This window comes from Anser cygnoides, chromosome Z (genome assembly GCF_040182565.1).
Source record: "Anser cygnoides isolate HZ-2024a breed goose chromosome Z, Taihu_goose_T2T_genome, whole genome shotgun sequence".
NCBI classification, from domain to species: Eukaryota; Metazoa; Chordata; class Aves; order Anseriformes; family Anatidae; genus Anser; species Anser cygnoides.
The window spans coordinates 32,145,047-32,164,335 of record NC_089912.1 but is presented as its reverse complement, the minus strand read 5'-3'; the positions used below and the strand labels follow the sequence as shown (position 1 = coordinate 32,164,335).

The 19,289-nt window shown below is 41.9% G+C and overlaps 1 protein-coding gene across 5 annotated transcripts in view; it reads left to right on the top strand.

Moving 5' to 3' along the window:
• KCMF1 (potassium channel modulatory factor 1) overlaps positions 1-19,289 on the top strand; it is a 53,424-nt gene that overhangs the window by 19,445 nt on the left and 14,690 nt on the right. For all 5 annotated transcript variants that reach the window (XM_048079809.2, XM_066988338.1, XM_048079808.2 and 2 more), the window contains exon 2: positions 5,324-5,491. In XM_048079809.2, the coding sequence (XP_047935766.1) occupies positions 5,324-5,491 (168 nt within the window). The remainder of the gene's footprint in view (positions 1-5,323; positions 5,492-19,289) is intronic.

The window sequence follows — 19,289 nt, the reverse complement described above, 5'->3', positions numbered from 1 at the left end:
TTTAAGGTCAGAGGTTGACATGTAGACTACAGATGAGATGGTTAATGTCAAGCAAATTTATTAAAAAACAAACCCACTGAAAGAACATCTTACACTGAAAATTATCAGGTACATATTAAAAGGAGTGTTACTTACGACCTTCAGAATATAAAAATGAAATGCACTATACAGATTGAAGACTTTTATACCGTAAAAGATGGGTCAGCTATGTTTTATTTTTCATTTGCATGCTGAAGTTGGGATTTCTGAAAGGTAGTTGTGAAAGGCAGGAGCCTTGAATTTTGTCCACTTAATTTCTAAAAGTTAAAGGATGTGATAGATCCAGAGTATTGCTAAAAGTTTAGAAGTTTGTTGTTTGAGATAGGAACGTGTTCTAGTACCTCTGTATGGCATACGTACGGTTATATGTTCTTTATAAGCAGAAACAAACAAAAAACCCTGCCAGGTTCTCCTGTGTTCTTCGTCTCATGCTGCATAGATCTCTTGCCCTGGTGAAGTTCTGAGGAGTCTTACTAATGACTTCAGATTTTCCTTCTCAAAGACAGATTCCTGGTGACATGCAAGAAATGCTGCATCTGGCGGCATAGCTCTTGAAGAGAATTAATACTTAAGAAATCTGTTGCATTGTGTGGGTATGCCCTTCATACTGTTGCTTTGCAAAGTACATCTATTGAAACTCTTTTAGCTTGCTTTTTTAAGGGATGACTTACATGCTCTACTTGACAACCATTACCTTCTCATTAAAATCTTGTCCATCCTGAGCAGGAAGCCAGTCAGCTTTATGAAAGGAAGGGAACCAGTTGCATGCTGTGCATACGTTCTCTGAGGTACACATGTTATGTTCTCATGCTGTACACGTGTTACATTTGTTCCCAGATCATATGTCTCCAGCTTCAGGTATCTAAACTAGGTTTTAAATTACTTCTTGAGTGCTGTTGGCAAATGCTGTTGCTTTTCATTGGGAAAAACGTCAAAGTTGTGGTCTTTCTCTGTCCAGTAGTGAGTAGAGTTCAGCCTCTGTGCTTTCCTATGTGAAATACTGAAAAAAGTAATGCCTGTCTTGCTTCATTTGTCAGTCTTACAAATGTATTCAAGATTTTGCCGCATTTAGGCCATAAATTTTGTGTAATGTTCCTTCTGAGGTCTCTTGGAAGGTCTGAACAGTCTTGTGTGTGCTGTATAAACATTTTCTCAGATAAAAATTATCTGGAACAGATTATTGAGCAATCAAAATAATATTAAAAATCCATAGTGTCTTGGGCAGCCAAGAGTGTGTGTGTGGGGCAGAATAACCCCTTTGCTCTGTTACAAATCTATATCTATCCAGGGCAGTAATTTTGGTTTTTGACATGCAGAACATCTTACTTGATTTTACACCTTAGCTTTGTTTGCAATTGTAAAAGCAAATTAGTCCCAACATACGTAACATTGGAACCATGTCTGTCCAGCATTTTTTTCCCGTTATGAAATTAGATCATATGCCTTCTTTGGTCACTCTGTTAAACCCAGCAGAGGTTGATTTGATGATAATTCCTAGCAAAACTATTTTTTTTGTTTGTCATAAGAGCAAAGAATTTTTGATTGTCAGGATCAAAGTGACAAAGGAGTTTGGGTGTGGGGGAGGATTGCTTTTTTAAAAATATATTAGTATCCAGTATCCTTTGTATAAAATGCTGGTGTGACAGTATCTTCCTGAAGTTGTTGGCCTTGATTAGGTGAAGATGTGGAATGATTTGATATATAAGTAAGAATTTTGTATTAAAGGAGAAAAAAAAATATTAATGAGACTGTCAAGTATCTCCTGATTCATTTCACTCAAAATGCAAAGTTGTGACTGTTGACATTGCAAAGGAATGCTGTTGAAGAAGCCTTCAGAATTTGGAGTTGGGTAGTTAAAGGTAGAATGAACTGAACCTTTTTAGCTTTTAGCACAATGCTACCCTCTAGTGGAACAGAGTTACATTTAAAGGGCAGAACAAAAAACCCAGCCTTTGTCAGTGAGCAGGAAATTTTTACTTAATATGTTAGGCAGTGTATGTGAGTACTTGCGTAGCAGCAACAACGTAGAAGAGAATTTGAGGAAGAAATGGGATAATCTATGGTAATGAATTGAAAACTTAAAATGTAACTAAAATGTTTATTACTTACTCTGTGTTCAAAAGTTCTCCTTGAATAGCAATTCCTTCTGGGCTAAGAGGATTTCACTCAAGCATTTTCTTAAAAGTCATTAATTAGCATTTTGCGCCAGTCAGAATTGGATGCTGACTATCTAAATCTTTGTCACATGTTGTTCAGTCTTTTCTTTCGGTTGGTTGTTTGCTTTTGTTCCTCACTTCAAAGTGAATCCTTCCAGAGCCTGTTTTTTTCTCTAAACCTGTGATTAATATGGATGCATCCAGTATAATCTGACTTTCTTGAATCTGTAATATGCATGCTGTATTTGCAATATAAGGTAAATGCAGTGAAATGTTGGAAGATCGGCAGCTGGTGAAAGATACCATGCTAACGGGAATATGTTATCTTCAAGTGCTTGGGGGTTTTGTAGGGAATTTCAGTTGACATAAAAATTAAAGTAGAGAAAAATGAAAAACAAAGCTTCCATAAGGAAGTGAAAGTGTTTACTATAATAGAAGGGGTAGGGTCAGAGGAGATTACTGGGCTGGGTATTTCAGTTTCCAGATCCCAGTTTAGATAGGTGAGTGAGGTTTTGGCAGCCAGGTAATCAGCTTAGAGAAGAACAGGAAAAACTGCAATAGACCTCAGTTTTGGTGGGACTGCTTTTAAAAGGGAAGAATAAGAATAAGTGACTAGAAAAAAAGGATTCAGTGGGATATAGCAAATTTAAATATGGGTTTATTTCCCAATCTAAGTCCTTTATTTTAATTATTATTTTTTTTAACCAGTTTCCTTTAGGGGCTTTCTTTCTCTGCTACATAAAAAAAAAATCACCATACAAAAGTAGCTTGGTACATCCATCCAGTGCTGTCAGCCTGTTTCTGCAAGGGAAGGAAGTGGTAGTTTGGGGTCATGGTAAAATACTGACTATGAGACATGTAGAAAGCATGACTTCATTATTCTTTTAACCTGAATTCTGTTGTTGTTGTTAAGTTCAGATCGTGTACTTTCCAGTTGAGAATTGATTGTAGGAAGCAAAATACATCTGCTGTCTGAAGACCTTGTTGCATTTATTTTTAAGAACAAACATTACATTGTGATTTGTGTTCGTGGTTGAATTTTTCCAGAGAAAAATTAATAATCACAAAATACATGGGAGGAGGGGCATTGCACTTCAGAATGTATTGGCAGGAGGAAAGTTTGTAAAGGAAAACTTTAAAAACATGTCTTTCCTCAAATAGGAACTGTCTAGATGTTTGAGAAAGCATGTGACAGGAGGAGTTTGGCAGTCGCAAAGAAGCATACATCTGCAGTAAATCAACTGCTTCGAGTTTAAAGAAATAAGCTGTACCTTCCCCGCTTTTTGGGGAACCATGGCTTAATACTTGGTTTGGAAAGTTGTTGGTGTCTGACACAGGCTGTATGTTAAACTAGTCTGCTTATTTCAGTACGATGCCTAACTTGCTGATCGAGCGCTTTCTAGAAGGCTTAGTAGGCAACAAAAAGGCTTGCAGTGCTGCCAGTAGCTGATAAGTGTTTTCTGTATAACATGCATTGTTGGGGAAATTTGGATGCTGCATGTATAAAACTTCGTACATCTCAGTATGAAAACAGCAAGCAAATGGACTGAAACATTGAAATTTTACATGGTTAATGAGCAGATGTCCTCAGAAATCAGGTTGCTCACAGTATGCAAATTATTAAACATTGTTCCAGATTCTTCAGAGTTAATAGAAGAAAAATCAGAGAAAAGCATGCTAAGGGGGTAAGATTAAAAAGTTTGTAGTCCTAAAAAATTTAGTTCTTTTAGGCTATTAACAAGGGTATTCTTGAAGCAGTTTCTTCTGAATAAACTTCCATGTACGGTTACACCCAAGCTACATACCAAGCAAGACAACTAAAGAATTAGCTTCAGTATTCATACCAGTGCACAGCACTTCGACCTGAGAAATGATGAGATAATGCCTTAAGGTAGTCCTGTAGGTGGAGAAACTTTAATAAAAAAAAAAAAGAAAAAAGAAAATTTTGTCCACTAGTTGTCTAATTGTTTGAACAAGTAGCAGAGATTTAAAAGAAATAACTGATTGTTGCATTTCTGTACTCCCGTGTTAAGGCTTCTGTTCAGGTGCTACAGAGTGGAGTAGCACAACAAAAAGAAATGCAAGAATTTTTTTGTAATTAACACCAGCCCTCCTCTGGCAAGTAGGCTTAAAAAAAAAGGTAAATAGGCCATGGGTTATGGTGTAACTATTTTGTTCTGGTAATGTTGTTTCTCTAAAGGCTGTGCTTGAAGGGAGCAGTGAAGAACAAGCATTAGCTGATGGTGAAAGAGGATGTTGATGAAAATTTTGCCTGCAGTGTATACAGTGGTTTCTTTCCTGGAGGCCCTTAATTTGCCACTGCAATTGAAGGAAGTTTGTTGGGCGTGACAGATTACAAAATGGTGATACTTCTGCAATTAACCAAGTAACCAAGAGAGATCTGAAACCACACAGAAAAAAATGAAAGTCTCTGGAATCTATTAAGTCTTTTCCTGACACACACAGTATGACTACCCTCAAGCGCAGATACTGAGCTCCAGAAAGAAGTAAGGTAGAGAGCACCGATGCAGCCTAACTACCCTTCCCCCCTCTCTCCCCCTCAAAAAAAGCTTTAATTTTTCCCCATTCTTTAAAATAGAAAAAAAAAAGTCCTACTTTATACCCCACATAGTAATACCAGGAATGATTGTGGTGTTCTTGAAAATTAGGATGTAAAGAAAAATGTGAAAGTAAAGGCAGAAAAGCTCGTAGACTTTTGTAAGTGGTGTTTGTTGTCTTTTTTTTTTCTTCCTTGATCAACCAGTATGCTGTTTAGCTATTAAGAGTATTTGACCCAAAACTCTCGCTGAATAGTCAAATACTAGTCCTACTACCAAATAAAGATATCTGCAGGAAGGTGTGTCTAAAGGTATTTTATAACAATTTGTTATCATTTCAGATGCTTGAGTTTGCCCTTACTTTACTTCTAGAATTCAAGAGCTTAATTTTCAAGAACAGTATTTAATTAGAGACGTAAATGTGTTTAGAAATTGAGTCGTGTATGTAAGCTGTAGGTGTCAGAGATGGCTGATTTCTTTTGGTTGTTGAGAGGGAACAGGAACAAATCAGTTTCATCAAAAAAAAAAAAGCTTTTATTGTTGTTTTAAAACAATTTTTTTTGTTTACAGGTGTCAGCTGCGATGCATGTTTAAAAGGAAATTTCCGAGGTCGACGATACAAGTGTTTAATTTGCTACGATTACGATCTGTGTGCAACTTGTTATGAAAGTGGTGCAACAACAACAAGGCATACGACTGACCATCCAATGCAGTGCATACTAACAAGAGTAGATTTTGGTAAGTGGTAATTTGAGACTCCAGTCATTTGGTGCTGTGTAGTGTTAGTAAACAGAATATGGATTTTTCATATTTCTACTTACTAAGCGCTTTTTCTTCCATTAGCACACTGAAAATAAGGGCACATTCCCGTCTTCTAAAGAACAGGCATGTTTTCTTTGGTTCTGGCATATAAAAACTCTTACATATTTCTTAATTTAGTGCACAGCAGGTTATCAGACTATTAAGTATATTGGATAACAATGACTACTTCTAATTAACTTCCAATTCAAAAAATGGGGCGAGCTTTCCTGTTCAATATGTTGTAACTAAGTGAAACTGAAGAAGCAGAAAAATGATGAGATTGTGGAGGAGAATTGTTCTCTGGTGGTTTATGTGGGAATGTTGGTACAGCAGGGTAATGATAGTCTGGCTGTACTGAATGTGGCAAGGACTAGCATGTAGTCTTCTTGGGACTCCTTTGAAGTTTCACTAATTTCAAAATTATTTCTTACTGTCAAACCACATCAATACTTAAAAATAAGTTCTTATTTCTCCTATCCCATTTGTTGTTTCTATTGCATCATTGTAACAGTGGGGTTGTAACTGAGGAAACACTTCTGCATCAAACCTCTACCGTAAGATGTTGCTGTCACTGGACATTTAAAAAAATATATATATTCCAAGCCCACAGGGCTCACATTTTATTATTTTTTAGTGATTCCAGCTGTATTGTTCTTCACATTTTGAGCACTTGAGAGGTGGTAATTTCTTTGTTCTTGATGAAAACAGAAATAGTCTACTTCTTTATTGATTTAAACATCAGAGAACAGCCGGATATAGAAACGTACTGTTTCTCTTTCAAAATGGCTGTTGGATATCTTTCACTTTCTCTCAATTCTCAGACCTCTGCTTCCCCTGAGAATGCCTGGTCATGACTTCTAAAATCCAAGCCCTGGGAATCTAGGGTTTGGAAGGAAAGCATTCATTTCATTATCAAAAATGCATACAATCATTTTTATTTGCATATGCTTCTTTTTTAAGTCTTACTTACGAGTTAAAAATCTCCACATAACAGTTCAGAGTTTGGGTCAGAATTGGAGATGCACAATTCAAACTGATTTGTCCCCTAGCAGTGGCTATTCTAGGATTTTTCTCACAGGCTAAAATGACAGCATTGCCATAAACATTAAATGGTCATAATTCACAGGGAAAAGAGGACTGAAACATGCTTGCTGTGGAGCCTGAAGTTGATGTTAAATGCCAAAACTTTGAATGTCATGCAATGGGGAAATTTCTCCTAGACACGTACCTCTTAAAAATAGTTGTCATTAGAATGTAGGAATGTCTAGAAAATATATTTTGTTTCTTGCAACTTGAATATTTCTCTCTTGGAAGTCCTTGGTAAACGAGCATGTCTTTTGATTTAACATACTTCATTTGTCTATGTTGTGGTGGGGAGGGAGAGGTTATTTTTTGTCATTTGAGCCTGTAGGAAGAAACAGAGAGGTGGAAGGTTGCAGTGAAGTACTGAGGCAGGAGGGTAATAGGGTTCTGAGGGCTACTCCTGCATTGTTTGGTGTGCGTGCTACTGTGGCTTCTTTAAGTTAAAGATGACAAAACGACTTCTGGAAATTTCATTTGGCTTGGTATCTGAGCATTGCTCCCACAGAATCAGTGTCAGGAAGGATTGTTACTGCATCTCAGCACTACAGCAAGACTACTTGCTGGATTAACACCGTAGGACAATAATAGGAAAGAGCACGTTGCTAGATTCCGAGTCACAGCAGTGGTTGATGCAAGAGGGCACCTGAGTACTACTGAGCTTGGAAACATACACCATTGCATGGACTACGGAATGTTTATAGATAACATTTTCTTAGGAGTCAGGAAGGTCTGTAATGTCTTTCTTAAAATGTTCTTATTCTACAATTCCTTGTAGAACGTCAGTCATAAAGGAGCATGGCTTTACAGTATGTTACAGTTATTAAGAGAAACTGTGGTAACTTTTCAAAGAGACCTCTATAGGCAAGATCATATGACTTTGAAGAACATCCAAAAATTTAGGAGCTAAGAAATTCTAAGTTTTAAATTAAAAATCTATAATGAATGGTAGAACTAGTCTAAAATGGCCTCTTCCAAGGTTATTAGGATAGTTATGCCAGTGAATTTAAAAATCGTAAAGGAAATACATTAACAGGTTAAAAGAAAATAATCTCTTAGGGAAGATTGGAAATGTTAAACTAAACAGCAAAGAGGTAGTCAATTCTTCAGTTTCTTCTTGGTAACATGGTAAGTTGAACTTGAAAGAAAGAAAAGGAAAATGTCTTCTAATGTGTGATGGGTAGGGAATATCTGAGTAAGGAAAACTTCAGTAGAAATGTGGACTGAAAGTCTCATAGTATAGGTAGTTAGATGAATTCTAGATTAGGTGGTCAGCAAACTTCAGTACTGTTGTCTTTGATCGGGTTTGACTCAAAGGTATGAAAACTGTTTTTTATAAGAGTGAACTTAGAGGTATTGCTTATGTTGGGTTGGAGAGAGGACAGGTGGTTAAATATGAGTATTGTGCCAAGGAGAAGGAAGCAGCAAGGGGGATCCTTCTGTTGCAAAACTGAAGCAAGCACTTCAGACAAAGTCAGTGTTACTTTACTGATTTTAAAAGTGAGAAAAGGGATCAGTGAGCCACTTGCTGGAGATCCAGCTGCAGGTGATGATGAGGACCCTGGTATCCATAGTTCCCGTCTGACCAGCACTGTCTGTGTGCAGACAACTGGATTCACCTCAGTACTCTGTTCTTAAAGCTGTGACCAAGCTTGGGTTTGCAGGGGATAGCTAATCACATGGACCAATCCTATGTATCTGGGATAGTTTCAGCATAGAAAAAAAATGTATTGTTTACCTCCATGAAAATTCTAGTAAATTTGTAGGGTTCCTAGGCACAGTAATAAAGTTGCAAAGCATATGGCAGAAGATGGGCTCCTTCAGGTGCCTTGAAGGCGCTTTTTTCCCAGAGACTTGGACTGGTATAGGAGCCCTTACAAGAACACTGAAAATGAATGAAAAGCCCTGGTGATTTCTGGTGACACCAGTGTTCAGTTTTGAACCATCTTATTGGAGTATCTGTCTTTTGGAAATCATTGCATGAGCTCGTATTACTTTGGAAGGTAGATGGGATTCAAAACAGCCATAGTGATGGTGTTCTTTAGTCCCCACAGAGACGCTGGAAGAAAATGGTTTTACACAGAAAGGGTGATAGACTGCCGTAACAGTGACAGAGATTAAAATACAGTATGAAGTTTGATATATGAAGATAGGTGACCTCTAAAGCATAAAACCAATTGGTTTATTTCTGAGGAGTCAAAGAGCAGAACTCTAATAGGTCTGTGTAAAAACAGGGATATACTTACCAGGTAGTCTGTTGGTACTGGCCAGGACAATGTAGAAGTTCAGAGCACTTTTCATCGTTTCCTTTTTTCTGAAGAAGAATTTTAAACAATTAGGATGCTTTATGATTTTAATCCTATAACTTCTACATGAATACCACTGTTGCAAAGGGGTAATACTGGCAAAGTAATGCAAGTTGTTGATAGAATTCTCTACCAGAGTCCTATTGTATTACTTTAATAGAGGGACTGTAAAAGTGTACATTCGGTTTCCAGCTCCGACGTTCACGTAACAGAAGGTCTTGATACCTTTAGTCGCCTAACACTTAGGCAAAATGAGCTGCTGTTCCTGCAACCTGTCATCTTATGTCAAGTTCGCCAACCCTCTACCTATCTTGGTGGACACATCTGCATATGCACGTGTGTGTCTTCCCCACCTCCTGCCCCAAACCGCTCCATTTTTGCGTGTGTTTGTCTTAAACTGGAGAGACCAATACTGGACCCTCTATTCCTGTTGTGGCCTAACAAATGCCTGGTAACATGGGATAATCACAACCCTTAATTTGATCGTTACTTTCTTTTGTGATGCAACCCAGGTCATGGTTTCCCTTCACTGATGCAGGGGCGCACTGCTGGTTTGCTGTCCACCAAGACACTTCAGTCCTGTTCAGCAGAGCTGCTCCCCAGCGTACACTGTCTCTAAGCAGCAGCTGCTATTTTGGCACTACTCAGTATTGGCAGATGGACTTCAAATCATCTCTAACCTTCCTTAGTATCAGTGCTTGTTCATGACTTCAGAATGTGGTGCTTACTGTTGGGAAGCAGCAAAACCAGGGCTGCTCCGCAACGAAGAGCAAGTCGAGAGCTGAGTGACCACAGCACAAGAAGTGTCAGCCTCCTCGCTTGGAGGGTGCAATCCTCCCGTACTACTCAACCAAGGTGTGGAGGGCAGGTTTGGTGAGAGGATCAGGTCCTGCTGACTGTCTCAGAGAAAGGAAGTATAACATTTCAGGTCGGGGGTCCATGGGGAAAATCCATCTAAGGCAGCAGGAGGTCTGGGCACAGCTACAACAGGGTTTATGGCCAGATGGCTGGACCTTACATGTAGCCCACAGGCAGAGAGGGAGTGTGTGTGGAGGTCTGCTTTGAGGCTGGTCAAGGCAATTAAGGCTTGTATGTCTGCTCAGAGCCCAACACCTGCTGGGGAAACAAAATGTACAGCTGCTGCTGGACAAACAACTGAGAATGTGCTCTGTAATCGCTGTCATACTGTCATCGCAGTGTCTCTCACACTGAAGCAGTTAGCCCAGCACTGTCTAGTTGCGCTCAATATACTGAGATTGGCAACTGGTGAAACTATGTGAAGAAAAGTGGAGGATGTGCTGTTTTTTCATACTGGACACGGCTGTACTGAAAACCTGCTGGTTGGTTGAGGCAGTGATGCTCTGGCTGGAAGGAATTAGCAGTTGATTTCAGCTCTGACTTGAGTTGGCATTTTATTCTAGCAAACATGGCGATCGCACTGCATTGGTGGTGAAAAGAGGGTTCCAAGTAGGTGAGGAGAGATCCTGCCGCTTGGGAATATGTCCCTCCAGTCTGTAATGCAGGACAGTATTTGTGATAGACAAAATGCTGAAATCTAGATGACTAACACAGCTGTATGGCTGTGTATCGTTATGTCATAGGATCAGTCAGAAGGTAGTTCTGGTTGGAAGGGACCTCTGGGGTCTCTGGTCCAACCCTAGGCAGGGCCAGCATTAATCAGGGCTTTACCCAGTCTTGAAAACCTCCAAGGATGGAGATGGCTTAAAGCTGTGTCAGGTGAGATTCAAACTAGACATGAGGAAAAACTTCTCTCTGGAGAAGATAGGTAGACACTGGAACAGGCTTCCTGGAGAGGCAGTTGCTCCATACCCATCTCTGATGCATTTGGACAATGTTCGTGATGGTATGTTTTAACTCTGGGTCAGCCCTGAAATAGTCTGACAATTGGACTTAATGCTCTTCGTAGGCCACTGATAACTGAACCTATTCATCCTGTATTTTGGGTATCTGGTCCACTGCTGATCTACATGGTGGAAAACATTTTTCCTTATACCCCTGTAATGCACCGCTGTGAAGAGCCTGGCTTAGTCTCCTTCCTCACATCTTGTAGGTGTGGTGGTAGCAGGTGCCTCAAAGCCACCTCTGCTCTGGGCTGAACCAGCCCTGCCCTGGAGCCTCCCCTCACAGCAGTGCTCCAGCCCCACCACCTCAAAGGCCTTCTGCTGAGCTCACTTCAGTTTGTTGATGGCTCCCCACTACCAGAAGGGTCCAGACAGGCCCTTTTTTGATGTGTTGTGTTGCCACCATTTGTTTTCTTAAAACACCAATAAAAAAAATACTTCAAATAATTACACTACAGTTTGTTTAATACCAGCATTTTTATTTGTATGTGAGTATGGAGTTAAAATTAAATTTTGCATGGAAAAAAAAACCTAAAATTCCTGACTTTCGTGTACCCTTGTAAAAGAAATATGTCTAAACAGTAAACAAGTACAAGCTGTTGTAAAATGTAGTCCTGAATCATCCCTTTCAAAGACTGATTTTTATCTAAGGAATCTTACTGTGCTTCTGCCTCATTTCTAACCTTCTGCCAAGTTTCAGAATGTGTTCGTTGAGGATGTAAATGTTAAATACAAGTAGTCTGGATGGATGATAAAGCAAAACTGCTCATATTTTTGCTTGAGTTTTCACATTAAATTCATTTCCTTCAAGAAAAGCTATAGTCTATAAACACCAAGTTTGAAATCTAACTTCATAAGCTATTGTTGACTCCTTTTTAGACAGTATTTTGATTCTTCTATTCCTTTGCGTTCTTCCTGCAACTGATCAGCCATGTGGGTAATGAATCTTCTCCTAGAGGAATGTGATCTGGTCTGGTGGTTTTGTCTTCTTTTTACTGAGCAACCTTATCTGCCTTCCTAGCTCTTCTGAGAAGAGGGCTGCAGAGGTCCAGAGGAGTTTGAAGAGTTATGGCCTCAAAATTTTGTGTAGGAGGGCATTTGAAAAGAATCAGAATTCATTATCTGAAAGATTTCTTTGTCACTACAAGGGATAATTCTTTGGTCATGAGATAGTTGCATCAGAGCAGTAATAAATGGAGCCATGGCCTTTTCATTTTCCCCACACTGCTTCCAATCATTCGGGCCTTCCTTAGCACATGAGCCTTCGGTCATCAGTAATATGACTATGGTAATAATTTTTAGGACTGTTCATGTACTATAAAAACAGGTAGAGAGAAAAAAAGGTGGATGATACCACAATTACCAACCTTTTTTTTTTTTTTTTTTTTTTAGAACAGGCTGTTTAAAATAAAACATATCAGGTTATAAAAGCTCAGAAGCTTGATTGTAAGAGGTGGAGGGAGATTAAAGTTGAGGAATAAGAAGGAAGATATGAACTTCCAGAGGAAAAAAATACTCATATATGCCAGTAACTGATTTCACTTCTTAAAGGTGCCTTTTTAAATATATCTTTTATTTCAGATGAAGGCATACGTAATTGCCATTTGCATGTATGTTTGCTTTGAGTTACAAGAAAGATGTGAAATGAAGTGTAAGTGGGAGAACATGTGGGAGCATAATCAAGAGGTTGGAAGGAACTTGGATTTTTTTTTTAATTAATAAATGGCTTGTTTCAGATTCTGTAAAAGCAAGGACCAGAATCACAGGATTTGACAGCACTTGTCGAACCTCTCTCCTCTGTGACAGAACAGTACTACTGGAATTGTTGACATCTGGACTGAGCTAACAGCGTATCCTTGGGAGAGAGATTTTTATCTGCATGTTATCCTATTTACCACTCTCTTCAGATTGGTAATGGCGTGGTGCCCTTTGGTCCCTTACTTCAAAATACTTCCATTCATGAAATGGTGAGGTTTGTAGGTAGAGGCTTTTAGACCACTTAATAATTTTAAGAGACTTTTTTTTTTTTTAGGTAGTAGATGTTACTTTTATATGCAAACCCTCTAAAGAATAAGATGATTTGCCCCTTTTTGTGTTAGCTTGCCACTTTGCGTCATCTTCTTGTTTCACCCAGATTAGCATATAAGGTGTCAGAACTTGAAAATCTACGAAAATGAGACTGCTCAGCTAGGAGTACTTTGAGAAAAATTGACTTGGAAGTTCTAACGTGTGTATGTCTGCAGCAGTGGAAAATCCCAGTTTTACAACCATTAAATAGGTATTTAATCATCATGATACAAATCATACCAATGCACGAGGGAAATTGGATGATTAACTAAATGAGTTATCACTAGAATCATAGAATATCCCGAGTTGGAAGGGACCCATAAGAATCATCAAGTCCAACTCCTGGCACCGCACAGGTCTACCCAAAAGTTTAGACCATGTGACTAAGTGCACAGTCCAATCGCTTCTTAAATTCAGACAGGCTTGGTGCAGTGACCGCTTCACTGGGGAGCCCGTTCCAGTGTGCAACCACCATTTTGGTGAAGAACCTCTTCCTGATGTCCAGCCTAAACTTCCCCTGCCTCAGCTTAACACCGTTCCCGTGGGTCCTGTCACTGGTGATAACAGAGAATAGGTCACCTGCCTCTCCACTCCCCCTCACGAGGAAGCTGTAGACTGCGATGAGGTCCCCCCTCAGCCTCCTCTTCTCCAGGCTGAACAGGCCCAGTGACCTCAGCCGCTCCTCATATGTCTTCCCCTCTAGGCCCTTCGCCATCTTCGTCACCTTCCTCTGGCCACTCTCCAACAGTTTAATGTCCTTTTTGTACTGTGGTGCCCAGAACTACACACAGTACTCGAGGTGAGGCCGCACCAGCGCAGAGTAGAGCGGGACAGTCACTTCCCTCGACCGACTAGCAGTGCCGTGCTTGATGCATCCCAGGGTATGGTTGGCCCTCCTGGCTGCCAGGGCACACTGCTGGCTCATATCCAACTTGCTGACAACCACAACCCCCAGATCTCTCTGTGCGGGGCTGCTCTCCAGCATCTCATCGCCCAGTCTGTACATATAGCCAGGGTTGCCCCGTCCCAGGTGCAGGACCTGGCACTTGCTTTTGTTAAACTTCTTGTGGTTGGTGATCGCCCAGCTCTCCAATCTGTCCAGATCTCTCTGCAAGGCCTTTCCACCCTCAGCCGAGTCCACAACTCCAAGTTTGGTGCCATTGGCAAATTTGCTCAAAACACCTTCTAGTCCTACATCCAAATCGTTTATAAAAACATTGAAGAGGACTGGCCCTAAAATGGAGCCTTGAGGGACCCCACTAGTGACCATCCGCCAGCCAGATGTGGCCCCATTTACCACAAACACTTTGAGCCCTGCCCGTCAGCCAATTGCTCACCCATCATATGATGTTTTTGTTTAGCTGTATGCTGGACATTTTGTCCAGTAGGATCCCATGGGAAACTGTGTCAAAAGCTTTACTGAAATCCAAAAAGATCAGATCAGCTGGTTTCCCTTGATCGACTAGATGGGTGATCTTATCATAAAAGGAGATCAAATTTGTTAGGCAGGACCTACCCCTCATGAACTCATGTTGGCTGGGACCAATGACTGCATTGTCCCCCAGGTGCACTTCAATAACTTCAAGGATCATTCTCTCCATAATTTTACCAGGCACTGACATGAAACTGACAGGCCTGTAATTGCTAGAGTCTTCTTTCTTACCCTTCTTGAAAATTGGCGCAACATTTGCCAGCTTCCAGTCCAATGGGACCTCTCCAGATTCCCAAGATCGTTGAAAAATAATTGAGAGAGGCCCCGCGATGATGTCAGCCAGCTCTTTAAGCACGCTGGGATGAATCCCATCTGGACCCATGGACTTGTATGGATCCAGATGAAGCAGCAAATCCCACACACTTTCAGGGTCAGTTGGGAGTTTGTCATTCCCACCATCACGGTCCTCCAGCTCAGGGCACCCTGGGTCCCGAAGCCCATCATCAGTGTTGAAGACAGAGGCAAAGAAGGCGTTAAACGTCTCTGCTTTGCCTGTGTCATTGTCTGTGAGGAGACCTTCCCCATCTAGTAGCAGACCTATGTTTTCTTTGGTTCTCCTTTTTCTGTTCACATATCTAAAAAAATCCTTTTTATTGTCTCCCACAGACATGGCCAGCTTCAACTCTAGTTGGGCTTTGGCCACACGAATTTTCTCCCTACAAACACGAACAGCATCCCTGTATTCCTTCCTCATCGCATGACCCTCCTTCCAGCAGCCGTACACTTTGTTTTTCGCCTAAGCTCCAGTAGAAGATCCCTGGTCAGCCAGGCCGGCCTTCTGCCCCGCCTGCCTGCCTTCCAATATTTTGGAATCACCTGATCTTGTGCTTTTAGGAGGCAGTGCTTAAAGACTGACCAGCCCTGATGGAAGCCAATGCCTTCAAAAGCAGTTTCCCAGGGGACCTTGCTGACTAGTTCCCTGAGCAGCCTGAAGTCTGCTTTCCCCATATCTAGGGCTGAAGTTTTGGTGACAGTTTTCCTTCTGTCACCATAAATTCTAAACTCAACCACTTCATGGTCACTATGACCGAGACGGCCTCCAATTGCCATGTCTCGCACAAGACCCTCTCTGTTCTCCAGCAACAGATCTAGGAGGGCACCTTTCCCAGGTGGCTCCCTTAGCACCTGCACCAAGAAGCTATCATCTAGGTGCTTTATGAGCCTGCTGGACTTGCTCGTGTCAGCCGTGTGGTGATCCCAGTTGACATCTGGCAAGTTGAAATCCCCCATAAGGACAAGGGGAGTTGATCATGAGGCATCTCTTAGTTCTGCAAAGAATAATTCATCTGCATTGTTGTCCTGGCCAGGTGTTCTGTAACAGACTCCCACAATGACATCCCCTTTATTTGTTCATCCCTTAATCCTTACGCAGAGGCTCTCAACTTTGCCATCGCCAACTTGAAGTTCCACACAATCCAGCCCATGCTTCACATAGATCGCCACCCCTCCACCTCGCCTACCCTTCTTGTCCCTCCTGAAGAGCCTGTAACCACCTATTGCAACACACCAGCCACAGGACTCATCCCACCAGGTTTCGCTTACGCCGATGATGTCGTAGCTGCAGGACTGGGCCAAGACTTCTAGCTCATCCATTTTATTCCTCACACTGCGTGTGTTTGTGTAGAAGCACTTCAAATGCACCTCCCTACCCACAGCACCTTGTAGAGCTGACTGAAGGACCTCACTAACACACAGTCCCTCTGATTCTAGCGCACCATCCATTAGCTCATTACCGGCGTGCCTGGTTTTATCCCCTTCCCCCTTTGACTCTAGTTTAAAGCCCTATCTATCAGCCCTGCCAACTCCTGGGCAAAAATCCTTATCCCTTTCTGAGAGAGGCGCATCCCATCTGGTGCCAGCAGGCCCAGTGTCGCGTAGACCTTCCCGTGATCAAAAAACCTGAAATTCTGCCGGTTGCACCAGTCTGGAAGCCACGTGTTAATGAGTCTGCTTGTCAGCATCGATCCCCCCTATCAGAAGGACAGAGGCAAACACAACCTGTGCCCCTGATCCTTTAAGTAGTCGCCCCAAAGCCCTAAAGTCCCTTTTGATCACTCTCGTACTTCTAGTTGCTACCTCGTCATTACCGGCCTAAAAGACCAGTAGCAGGTAATAGTCGCTGGGCCGTACCAGGCGCTTGACTTTCTTAGCAAAGTCTCTCACCCGAGCCCCAGGTGACTTGCCGAAAACGGACTCCACAATCAGTAAGATAGTGAAGTAGTTATGTTTATTCAGCGCTGGGCAGCACGGGGAGTAGTCCCACCAAAGTCGTGTGCACCTGACATGGCAACTTGCCATGGTTATATGCAACAAAGAGTTACATATGCATGAAGTTTCACAGTATGCCTATACACATTCATAACCTGTCCCTGCTTCGTATTAAAATCAGTTCCAAGGAGTCATTTCCATAAACTCCTCCCATCTGCGCTTGCACAGTGTCTCCTGGTGGTGGTCATCAGGGGTCATGGGGATGAAGGTTGATGACTCTTCCTCATCGCTGCTAGTTGACCTCTTGTCTTTGCGCAGACTCAGTTGCTCCTTGGCTCTTGTCCATCCGCAGGACCAGTTTCTGCTAGTTTAAGATGGGCTCACACTCTTATTAGGAGACTGACCTTGGTAAGGGGCCCAAGGCTGCTTCTTGCTTTAGTTAATTTGCACAATGCACCATAGTTAGCAAAGACACTAAGTAGCATCCTAGTTTAATGCCATCAGCGCTCTATCTCTACTTGGTAAGATTCTCCTAACTCTCTCTCTCACAGGGAAGCAACAGACTTCCCTGTGGGTTGGGTCTGGTCGGCATATCGGGTCCTCTGTCCCTTTCAGAAGGGAGACCCCCATGACCATAACCCTTCTTTCTTTTTTGACAGATGATGTAGCGATGCAGGGGATAGGCTGCCTTGCCTTAGGCACCCTCTCCAACTGGGACGGGCTTTTGTCTACATCGTTGTTCTGACTGTTGTGTTCTAGACCCTCATACCTGTTATATAATGTTAGATGGGAAGGTGAGGGGGGCAGGGACAGGGCTCACCTACCACCCTGAGCAGGAACCTGACTCCATTCCCCTCCTTGGCCTATGTCCCCTCCTGCTGCCTGGCGGGATGAGGGAACTTCTGTCTTTGGTGTAGCAGGAGACATTTGTGCTGTGGCTGGCTCCTGAGTCTGTCTCAGAGAGGGTAGAGTACCCTTCCACCAGTCAATTTCCCTCTCTGACTCCCTGATGCTCCTGAGCCTGCTTACCTCCTCCCGAAGCTCCGCTTACCTGGCTGAGCAGCTCTTCAACCTGGGCACACCTCCCACAGGCATACCCCTCGCCGCTGCTGTCAGATACTGACAGAAGACTCGGGCACACCCTGCAGCCCAAGACCTGGACGGCTGCGTGTTTCCCCGAGCCCTCCCTCTGAGTAGCCACATCGGTGACTGCGGCTGGAGAGGCCGCAAGAGATGCGGAGGCCATGGTTTTCTGCCTGGTTGATACCATGGCCAGGTTCCTCGCAGGCAGGTTACAAGTACCGAAGGGAAAGACCGCTGCGAGAGAGCGGCGAGGGGCCCTCCCTGCTCGCCCTGCCGCGCCCCGCCCTGCCCGCCTCGACCCCCCGCTCCCCCCAGAGCCGATGGCCTCGGCGAGTGGCTTCTGTCATGTGTGTTTGACTGGCTTTTTTGTTGTTCCTACAAGTATGCAGCCTTTTTTGCAGAAGTTCTTGCTGCATTACTTTAACCGAACAGGATAGTGTTTACTTGTGCTATTTTGGGCAGATTAAATACAGTTAATTTGGAATTCCTTATTACTATTCAGTTCAAAAGCTTGGCCCTCTCACTGATTTTGTTCCCAGAATTTTTATATACGTCCCAACTTTTTTTGTATCTTCAGGACATGAAATAACATGAGAACTGAAGTTCAATTCTCCTCTGTGCAATGAAACAGTGGAAAAAATGTTTTTACTTTTGATGTACATGCTTCTCCTTTTTGATACATGCTGTAGTGAGTTGTGTAATGAGCTTTGTTACTTAAAATTTGTCTTCATACAATGCTAAGGAGGATTCTTTCATCAGTCTTCACTAGAGCATTTTGCATTTATCTGTTTTATTCAACTATCATTTTTGAATCCTTTGCCTTTCAAAATATTTTTCTGAAAGAGTATTCGTTCCACTTTGTGTACGATTGACCTATTCAGAGACCGTTTTAGTGACTCCTTAAAACTTTGTCCTGTGTAAACCCTTTTTCCTGCTTTACTCATTTGAAACAACAACATACTTAGATTCTTCATATTTGGGTATGCTGCAGCATATTGGCAATTTTTATACCCCCACTCATGTTTTTAGCAACATCAGAGTAGGAATCTGTGAATTTTGAAAAAACTTTCAGAAGAGTGCGCAATGAAATATGTGCACTGAAGTGGCACTGTCTGGAAACTCCAGTATCTTGAAGTCTTGTGAATTATGTGCATCATCTGTGTGTTGTATCTGAAACAGCCTTTGTACCGCCTCAAGACAGTCTTGGAACAGGTTGATTGTCATAAACTTTATATTGCATATCATGTATAAGAGGAGTACAGAAGACTAGCAAAACAAGACTGGTCTGCACGTGGAAGATACGTATACTGTGATTTTAAGAGAACCAATTCAAGCCAGAAGATAGTTATGCATGTAAATAAATTCTGTTTGATTCATCCTATAGGATGGAAATTTTCTGCTTTGGATTGGTGGACATAAGTTTCTAGTGCGTGTGCATGCGTTAAATAAATGAACCTAGATTCAGGATGGTTCTCAAGCTGAGCATGATAATTAATTGGATGAACCAGTTAAAATGCTCAGTTTGTCAGGTACTGTTTCCTTTTGGGCAACACTTGCTGTCTACTTGGGCATTTCTTACCATGTGTGTTAAAGGGGCATCTTTCTCTTGTCATCCCATATTGGAAATTTTCTGGAAG